This window comes from Dermacentor silvarum, chromosome 1 (assembly GCF_013339745.2).
Source record: "Dermacentor silvarum isolate Dsil-2018 chromosome 1, BIME_Dsil_1.4, whole genome shotgun sequence".
NCBI classification, from domain to species: Eukaryota; Metazoa; Arthropoda; class Arachnida; order Ixodida; family Ixodidae; genus Dermacentor; species Dermacentor silvarum.
The window spans coordinates 74,749,143-74,759,450 of record NC_051154.1 but is presented as its reverse complement, the minus strand read 5'-3'; the positions used below and the strand labels follow the sequence as shown (position 1 = coordinate 74,759,450).

The 10,308-nt window shown below is 46.7% G+C and overlaps 2 protein-coding genes across 2 annotated transcripts in view; both read right to left on the bottom strand.

Annotated features, from left to right (window-relative positions):
- The window catches only part of LOC119466270 (probable ATP-dependent RNA helicase DDX43), a 91,498-nt gene extending 83,091 nt beyond the window's left edge, over positions 1-8,407 (bottom strand). Inside the window, exon 1 of the mRNA XM_037726749.2 lies at positions 5,580-8,407. Coding sequence (XP_037582677.1) covers positions 6,619-8,382 — 1,764 coding nt within the window. The 5' untranslated portion in view covers positions 8,383-8,407 and the 3' untranslated portion in view covers positions 5,580-6,618. The remainder of the gene's footprint in view (positions 1-5,579) is intronic.
- Positions 1-10,308, bottom strand: part of LOC119446583 (probable ATP-dependent RNA helicase DDX43) — a 114,406-nt gene that overhangs the window by 82,209 nt on the left and 21,889 nt on the right. The gene's annotated exons all lie outside the window — the stretch shown is intronic.

Below are 10,308 nucleotides of genomic sequence, written 5' to 3'. Positions count from 1 at the left end.
CCAACTTATGCAGCATGAGTCTTATTGAACAGATTACCTAAACTGTGCAGTGGTAGGAGGCTGTCACACCGAGAATGTCATTCCCAAGACCTAAGATCAACCCAGAGGGGAAGGAATTTTTTAAAGCCTGTTGCTGATTTCAGCTATGTTAAAAAATAGAAATGACTAATATGATTCAGAGAAAGGCCTCAAAAACCTATCGCTCTAAAACAGAACTTGGAATGGAAAGCTTTGGCCCATACAGAGTCACCTGCTCTTGAATAATACACTTCATTAGTTTCCAAGTGTACATAGTAGCCCAAATTGAGGGCCTACAGACACATTTTATTAACAAATAGTATCTTCCCAATGAATGCATCGGTGGCCAATTCTTTTTTCCCATGAGTAGTAGAACATTGTGTGACAGAACAGAGAAGTTGTGTTTGCTTGTATGTCACAAATATGTTTTCCCAACAGTGGACAAACGTACACATGTAAAGAAAACGAGTAGAACAAAATGTGCATCAGTGATCCTCAAATCTCACCACTGTACCGAGTCCACTTGACAGAAGAGAGTGCTTCTTGCCTGCTAGAACTGCCAGCTTCTATCAGCTTTTAGTGATATGATTATAACCACTGCAGCTTACAAGGGAACCACGAGGGGTAGCAAATGACTCTCCAAAGTTTTTTCACTGCAACACCTATATTAAAAAGCTGAACTAACATCCCCAGTAATTAAGTCCCACATTGCATGGTTAACATGGCCACATTCTATAAGTTTTACATGACGCAAACAAACACAATAGATCACACTAATAAAGGCATGTTCTTCAAGAGCTCCATTTGTGTAAATCTCAATGCAAACACCAGACTTCTGTTCAGTCCCAATAAACAGCCACTTGCATGGTTTCCCAACTTTGTAGCAGAAGCATTAGAAGATTATGAAAAAAATATTGTAACCATACTTCCGTCACTCCTTCATACATTAAACTGAATCACTGCAAATGGCAGCTACGAGCTCCAATGTGCATTTAGAAAATCCCACATCTCAATCTCGTGAGATGGAAAACAAAAACAAGACTTCTGTAAAACACTTGGAAAACTCCAGTGCCACTGGAATGACTGTTAAAGGCTCCTCCCCAATCCTAAAAAGCATGCAGGTCATATGTAGCAGCAGACACATGCTATCTGCAGCGCCATCCTTTTCCAAGCAGAACATGCAAGACGTGTCTAATAGACGGCCCTCCACAAGATAACTTTATCGAACATTGTTTAACTGCGCGAAAAAATGGACCACAGAGACAGCATGGGACAAGGACGGGTGCAGTTGAACAATGCTCGCGCAGTTAGACAATGTTCGCTAATACGTACCAACTCGCCCAACAACAAGTTCTTCTAAACTAACTTTATCGAGTTTGTTCTCACTTCTGGCGCATTCTTTTTATCAGTTGATTCACATTTCCTTAATAGCCCTTGCACAAAGTATGAACAGTGCAAGGAAAATGCCTGTGAAGCAAAGAAAGTGTGTGCCCAGTACACGTGCATCACATCCAGTGCCAGCTTTTATTCAAATACTACGGTACGATGCACAAGATAAGCCCAACAGAAAAGCATCAACATTAACAGCATCCAATGCATGTGCCATCCATGCGCTAAATTGCAGAGTCACTGTATTTACTTGTACACGCGTTACTGCGCCAAGTAGTCCGGCAGAGTTAGACAGCCATGGAGGAAGGAAAAAATCGTGAGCCTTTCCACTCTGTGAAGGTGAATCACCAGCGAAGCTGTTTAGCACACGACACAGAATTTTGAACAAAGGTACAAACACATGCATTGTCTTGATCGGTGGTCATCGTGATGAAAGGTACACACACATTTCATATCATTGTTATATTAATTCCATCATATTCTCGTGCAGTCCAGACTCCCAAGGAGCAACACGCCTACGAAGAGCGACGGCAGGAACAGAGACGAGGATGCAATCGGCGCTGGCGGCCAGCAAACACCACCAATGAAGATCGTGTACAAAACACCAAGCGCATGTGGGACGTTGCTCTCTGTAGGGGCATCGCTCCTCGGGAGTCTGGACTATACATGGCCTCTCCATTACGACGACAGAAGAGAGGTGAAATTCAAAATGTAGAACAGCAACTTGTCTTTCTGGCTTTTTATATACATTCGCGTGGACGACGGAATCGCTGCCCGGAGGAAACTAGACACGCGTGACCTTCCGACGGCACCGCCACCACAGGAGAGTGGAAGTAATAGAAACTAGATACGGAAGCGCTTGGAATGCCAACAAAGAGAGGGCGGTGCAAATGTAGACATGGCCAACATAGGTCGGCCTTTGCTAAGATCCCGTCATAGTTCTTTTTGGAACAAATGTAAGAAACATTTTTCTAAAAACCTCTGTTCTTAACCACATTCCTGGGACCTCTTTGGGTGCCTGGTGTGACAAAGGTAGTTCAAGGGCGCGTTACAGGTCCCTGAGCCCACCACCCAGAACCCAGAGTGGTATGTGCCATTGCGCTTGGACTCCTTCTCCACTATCGCCAGGATTGGCCCGCATTTTTGCACACGAAGAGCAAGAATGCACGGAACCATAGCCATGAACAGCTTCGCTGTAAAAAAGAACTAGGAGGGAGAATGACATCAGGTAGTTAGCCTCTGCAAGCCAACCTCCTCTGATGCCATACCTTGCCTTCTCTCCAGGCCCTATCTGCATATGTCGACTCTTGGGAAGTAGGCCCTCCAAAGTTGAGGGACCTTTCAAAACATTGTCTGGTTGCCGGAAGGGGCACGTGCACACCGAAGGCGGAGCGGGCAAGCGGATCCGCGGCCGCTTGGCCGCATCGCGCACGGACCGATTTCTTGCGCGCAGAAAAGTTGGCCGCTTTGGCCGCAGCCAATCGAAACCCAAGACGGCGGAAGCGCTGGTGAACGAATGTAAACATCCAACATATAGAATGCAAATAGTATCCACCATGTCTGAACCGGCTGTGTTCTCTGTGGAAATGCTGCTGGACACAATCAAGCGGTACCCGGTCCTGTACAACGAATGTAACCCAAGGTACAAGGAAGCTGACTATAAGAAAGAGCTATGGAAGAAGATTGTGCAGGATTTGGGTCTGACTGGTAAGTGCACACAGCACCTTGTTCATAGCGTTTTGTTGTCATGTCCGTGAAATTGCGAAATGCTCCGCCTCCCTGGCGGCGTGGGCAGCCAGACAACCCAACCCGGTCGGTCTGAACTATGTGGTCTGAACAGCCACGCAGCGCTCGCCACCTTGAAAATCCACTTTCTGTGTGATGATGCCCTAGTCACAATTCACCCTCGCCATAAATGCTATGCTCTACTCTATCCTGTACTCTCCGCACACTTGGTAGCTAGAAACTGCTACTTACCCTGTCACGTGGTAAGGGCCTACTCCCCATGAGCCTTTCCTTCATATATTTTTGTGACCATGGCTTTGAGATTGACATGTGATAAGGGCCTACTTCCCATGAGCCTTTCCTTTATATATATTTTATGACCAGGCTTCGAGATTGTCACGTGATGTTCCATCTTAGCCTGTTTCCGTTCTCCTTGTTGATGGTGCTTTCTCTTTCTCTGAACAGATAAATCATCACAGCTTCTATGTGCGACTCTTTCGCATTTGCCCAAGGGCAAAGAGAAAAGAAGAATAAGTCATACTTTGCTTAATTTGCTGCTGTAAATAAGATGCTTATGTTTTCTCTTCCCCAACCTAAACTAATGGAAATGAGAATGCAGGAATTTTTTTCAGGACCGTTCTCGACAATAGAATCCGCAGCTTCAATTCATTATTTCATCAGTTCTATCCCACATAGGATATCCTCGCACGGAAAGGAAGGTGCACAAAATATGACCACAAGAAGTATGCGTCTTCCTTTCTATCCGCACGTGTGTGACCGTTTACTTGTTAACAGGCATGTGGTTGGCCTCCTGGCGATTCTTTTGTCCGTGTATACCAATAATCCACATGAACTTACTCAGTTTTCTGCTGTTCTAAAGACATCCTATTATGTGTGCTGTTATGCAATGCCTGCACCAACATGCTTATCGAACTAATGCTTAATAAAACGCATCTGGCCTATTTCCTAGCTCAAAACTGCTGTTCAGTGCAAAAATGTTTTTGTTAATTGTTCAGCTATATGCCAGATATGTCAACATATTTCACTTCACATTTCACAAGCACTGCTGTCTGTACCTGAGGAAAAAGACAAAGTTCCATCTGTGAACACACCTCACTCTCGCAAGGCATAAAAAGGTACAGAGACATTTCGGTACAGCAAGATGTGCAAAAAGAAATTCATATCCTTGCAGATGGTTGCCTGTAAACCTCCCCCACTCAGTGTCTCCTCTTAGTTTCTAGATCACCACAACCAGCAGTTTCTCAGAACATTATGAAGACACAGAAGTCTTTTGTCTCTTACGGGAAGCCTGGCACCATCCATGGAAGCGCGACAGAAGTGCTTAGTAACTAAGTTACAAGCATTGATTGTCCTGCCCATCTTTTTATAAGTAAAGAAATAGCTTTATTTACCTACTTCAGCTCCTTTGGATAGATGGGCGATCTGAAACAATAAACGGTGGCACCATATCCAGTCACCAAAGACTAGCTTGTGCCCTTGGGTATGTGCCCGAATACACAACCTGCGGCACTGCATATTGGATATTGGTATATAGACATCCTTGGCCAATCCTCCGTAACTGATGCGCCAAGGGGAGCACAAGAAGCCATCATCATCAGCCTATTGTTTTTTGGTCCACTGCAGGACGAATAGGGTTGACAAAAAGTGTCAACCCTATACGGAATTATAGGAGGTGCTTAACAGTTAAAGAAAGCACAAGCTCTCTACAACTGAACGTGAAAAGCTCAGTGAGGAATTCGGACTAGCACTACCACTTCCCACTACAGTATGTCTGCTCTAATGTGGTACACAATATACCACAAGTCCATCAAGGTTTACACAGCTACCACATTTGTAGAGAGCTGCTCTTGTGAGGTCCATGGTCTTGAACCTTTACTAGGGAAAATTGCATGACTCAGCAGTGCTCAATATAAATGCTGCGGATGTATGGCAAAAATTGCATTAACTTATTACAAGACGTGAGATGCACACAAAAGGCCACCCGTAAGATAACCATAGAAAACACACAGTTACCGTAATTTCATGAGCCCCACAGTAGCAAGGACATTGGGAGGCTTCTTAAATTGCTTCCACTTGAGGGGAAGTCCCTACCATTATGCTCTGAGCACGATCTTGTAGCCATGTGAAACAGGCATTTTCGATTCTCCATGAAGTAAGCATTGAACTTTCCCAGAGCTGAACCAAAGCACGAAACAGACGCCAACCAGAACAAACTAGAGTGCTTGAACACAGCATGCATTTAATGACCCTTGATCCTTGATTTGATCTGTACTCAAGCATGCTCGCACACGTCTGTGTCACAGTGATCAATATGCAGAAAGCACGCCTCACTTTACAAACATAAGTGCAACTGTTGATTGCTTTTTCCCGGAGGGTCATAGCTGTGTGGCAACAAAAATGTGTAATTAAAGCTACAACCATTTCACCTTCTTCGATAATTTTTTATGCTGATCCTGTTTATGTAGCTAGCTACAACATCAACATGTTTAAAGCCCGTCGACGCTTCTGAGTCATGGCAACTGGAGCCATTGGAGATTTATCACCAAAAAAATGTAAGCATGCACACAGAGGCGGCACAACATGGCAACTAGCAACAGCGCAGTAAAAGTACAGCACGTGCATTTTGAATGAAGGAAACAGGTGCAACAGGCAATAATTGTGTAGTAACAAAATGTATTTAGTCACACAGTTCAAAGCATGTCCCCAATGGGAGCAATAGCTACGTTTAAAAAAATGAAAAAACTACTTTCTTCCAAATCAACAGATTTTGTAGTGGAACTGAAAGCAAAAATACTCCTTTAGTATTGCAGAATGTATTCATTTACAGGCTAGTTGGTGCTAATTCATAATAAAGCTTAGGGCAAACATAACACAAGGTGACAGGACAAGATCCCTTGTCCCAACTCCTTTTGTACCGTTTGCAGTAAGCCTTATTGTGAAGGCAGTTTTGTCGCACTAGCCTGCAACATTTCGCCGCCAGACTAATTCCATGCGATGGATGCCTGCATACTTGTGGCTCGCAGCACCTCGACATAAATTTGCCAAGCATGCTTCGCAAGGCGCCTCAACTTTTAGCCAATATTGCCTATTGAACAGCCCTTACCTTCGTTTAAAGCTGCTTTCTTTTTTTTTTCACTTCCATGCACCCAGAACCTGAATGCACTAAGAAAGCACAAGGGACATGCAAAGTGGCACCTGGAAGTGCAAATGCCAGCAGGCTATGTTGAACATGTCCAGAGGTGGAGGGCAAAGTGCTCTCTCGGCTACGTGCTCAGCCTAAGCAAAGATGCAACATGCAGGGTGTATCACCGGTTCATTTGCTCCTCAATTAGTTATAAAAGGACTTCATTGCAAAAAAAACAATATAAAGCATAACAAGAAAGAGTCTGCCCGGTTGCTCGATGACATTCCCACACAACGATAGTCATACCAGCAGTCATACAGCATATCACAGATACTGTTCCTTCAACGTTTGCGATTGCCGCCACCGCCTCCTCCCCGCCGAAAACCACCACCTTGGCCACGGCGTTCCTTCCAAGCATCATACCGGTGAGCCATATTGTAGAGCTCAGTTGGCACATCTTGGCTGGCTTCCTCCAAGATACGGATAAGTTCGTGAGCATGCCTCCAGTTTTCACGAGTTATGAGCGTGATGGCTGTGCCTGTACGCCCAGCTCGACCCGTGCGACCCACGCGATGGACATACTCTTCCACGTTGAGAGGGAAGTCATAGTTGAATATGTGTGTCACATCTTTTATGTCCAACCCTCGTGCGGCAACGTCGGTAGCAATCAAGATGCGCACTTTGCCATCCCGTAGATCTTCGAGAGCTCGCTCACGGTCGCACTGCTCTCTGGATCCGTGGATGGAATCGCAGTTGATGCCAGCCAGGACAAAGTCACTTGTCAGGTGGTCCACCATGGCCTTCCTGTCGACAAAGACGATCACTTTGTCTTCCGGCTGCATGGATTTGAAGAAAGTCATAAGTTGCTCCTTCTTTTTCTCTTCCTCGCAGAGGATGATTGTCTGGCTCACTGTGTGCACTGCAGCGAGGTCCAAGGAGCCGACAAACACCTGGAATGGGTTTGTCATGTACCGCTGAGAAAGGCGACGCACACCCTCTGGCCAGGTGGCACTTGTCATGACCGTCTGCCGGTCAGGCCTTATGTCCAGCATCACCTTCCGGATCTGGATCTCAAAGCCCATGTCCAGCATGCGGTCCGCCTCGTCCAGGACCAAGAAAGTGACAAAGTTAAGGTCGATGATCTTGTTCATGACGAGGTCGTTGAGGCGGCCGGGCGTGGCGATGACGATCTCCACGCCAAGGTTGACGGTCTGTATCTGCTCTCGCCGACTGCCACCGCCGTAGACGCAAACGCATTTTATCCCTCGGTAGTGGTATTTCTTTGCTTCCCGCTCAATCTGCTGGGCAAGCTCGTGCGTCGGAGCGAGAATCAGACACGAAGGACCTTTCCTCTCCTCCCTCGGAACAGGCTGCCTGTCGATGTGAATCAAGGCTGGTAGCAGGAATGCCAGAGTCTTCCCTGTACCTGTCTGTGCGATTCCAATGAGGTCTTGACCTTGAAGCAGGATTGGCCAGGCCTGGCTCTGTATTGGAGACGGCTTTGCGAACTTGTTTTTCTTGATTTCGTCCAAGATTTCCGGATAGCTTGAAAACGCCTGCTCGAACGTTGCCACGGGGTTAGTTGCTACGTCTAGTGGCGGCTGTTGTTCTGGGCCCAAGTACTTGACAACTATATTGTTGTTGGCTGCCCGGAAGGCCGCCGCCTCCTCTGCAGACACTGACGCAACTTGATGATGTTCAACGTAAAGATTTTTAATTATCGGTGCGAGAGAAGCCCAGCGCTTCTTCGCCGCTTCGTCGCTCTTGGCAAGCAGCTTGTCCCAGTCGAGCAATGGCGGCGGTTCTTCGATTTTGCTGGAGCATGCTGGTTCTTCCGGCGGATGGATGATCGCGTCGATTAGCTCACGGGCCTTCCGACGCGCCTCTTCAGAACCCCGTAGCTCGATCTTGGTCTCGACGCGTATGCGTGCTCCTGAGGAATCTTGAATATCTTGGATCCTATCACACCCTCTGCCAATGATACTGGCAACATCTTTGGCAGGCACCGAGATAACTTCAACGGCTTGGAGCCGGCCACGGCCACGGCCACGGCCCCGACCGGACGTAGCGCCCACGCTGCTCGTATTCTTCGAAGCGGCGTCCATACCAGGGGTTAATTACAGCGTTCTCCGGACGAACAACGATCGCGATGCTACGCTCCTCAGGTGTACAGGTGTAGAACGATAGGCGTGCAAGATTCAACAAGGAAAACAATCCGGACGCTTCCGCCGAAGTAGAAAGAGCACAAATGAATGTGGAATAATACAACGTCAGCCGACAAAAGGCCACGAAGGAAAAAAAGTGGTATTCATCCGCCCGTCTAATCACACTCGTTAGCACCTCTGACGTAACATGTACGTAATCACGCAGCGAACGGACTACTTCAACACAACATAACCTATATAGTAGATAACCGAGAGGCGTCTTTCATATCAATTCCCAAAATCTTGTCACTTGCAGATGTGCGCGTCGCCACCAACACTTCATTACCAATTATATATAAACATTTATACGAAATAAATGAGTTTAGTTCCTTAACATAGGCGGCGCTACAACATTTTATTTGCATTTTTTGGCTCACAAATGTGGCAGTTTGTTTTGCAACGAGTACGATAGGTGAACTTGCCGTTTCGCAGCTCGCATGCTCGTCTGCGACGCAGCGCATGTCGTGAAGTGAAAAAAAAAAAAAAAAAAAAAAAAAAAAAAAAGAAGAAAAGAAACATAATTTGACCTGAGGTTTCTTTCCGATTTTCTTACGGCTACCATAACCTCCTTCTCGAGACCGAGTATTGCCGCGGGAGTCGTTCTCGTGACTGCAGCAAGGTCGATTCACACCTTGACTGGAGTGCCAGCTACCGAGCAACCATTTCTCACGATTCGACCAGTCGTGAGCCTTTGCGCGTAGTAGTAGTAGAAAACATTTATTGTAAAAAATATAGGACGAGCGGTGTTCAGGTTGGTCGGGGCCCGTCCGCTGGCGTGTGCTCTGCGGCTGGCCTGGAGTGTGGCAGCTCTCTGGGCCGCCGCCTCCGAGCTGGAGAGCAGGGCCTCCCATCCCTCTCGCGTTGTGGTTGCGTTTCCTCTTCGCAGCACCTACGGATGACAGTTTCCTGTAAGTATTTGTGTGCGAAATTATTGTTAAAACAAATATGTCGTCGAAATGTGGCATGACCTCCCAAGCACGGAATGGATGCGCTTGCTTGCATGCTTTGTAACCTTGGAGAAACTTTCGCCTCACGTGTGCCCTTCGGCGTTTTCCTCTCACCTTGTGACCGTGCATGAACTTGCACTTGAATGTACCCCAGTTAACAGCTTTTATAGTGTTCGATCTTCACATGCATGCCACAGCCAAGTAGTAGTGTTGCCACAGAACTTTGCAATTGGCGCGCAGATGCAATTGTTTTGTTTGCTTTCTCGTTGTGTCGTTTGAGGACGCCTGTTCCAGAATAAGTGCATCCTTCTGTTCTGTTCGCAATTCGAATGGCCGTTGTTAAAGGTAACTGTGCGCGCAGACGTGAAGTGGACTCGTGCAAGCGGCCGTAGCGTTCTAAATACATCTATAATATAAACCATAGTTGTGCCAGGCTGTACCGGCGTTCATGTGGCGTCGGCTGCCCGGGAAACTTGAAACCTTGATTTTCCTGAGCTTGATCGATCAATATGTTGCGATTTCGCCAAGTGTTTTACGGGCTGTATTGCAACGTTCTTACTTTTTAAACTGTTTTGCGCCTAAAAAAATATTCTGCAGTGTTACGTGCGCATGGGGCCGAAACCACGGTCTGATTATGAGAATGCCGTAGTGGGGGAGGGTTAATTTTGACCGCCTTGGTTATTTTTCTTAACGTGCACCTAAATCTAAGTACACGAGTGCGTTTGTATTTAGCCGCCAATAAAATGCGGCCGCCAAGGCCACGATTGAAGCCGCGACCTCGGAACTCTGTGGCGCAAAGCCATATATAGCTGCTGGACTACGGCAGCGGGTATGTTCGCCATGGCCAATTTGAAACATCAGATGGAAAAACAAGCGCAGA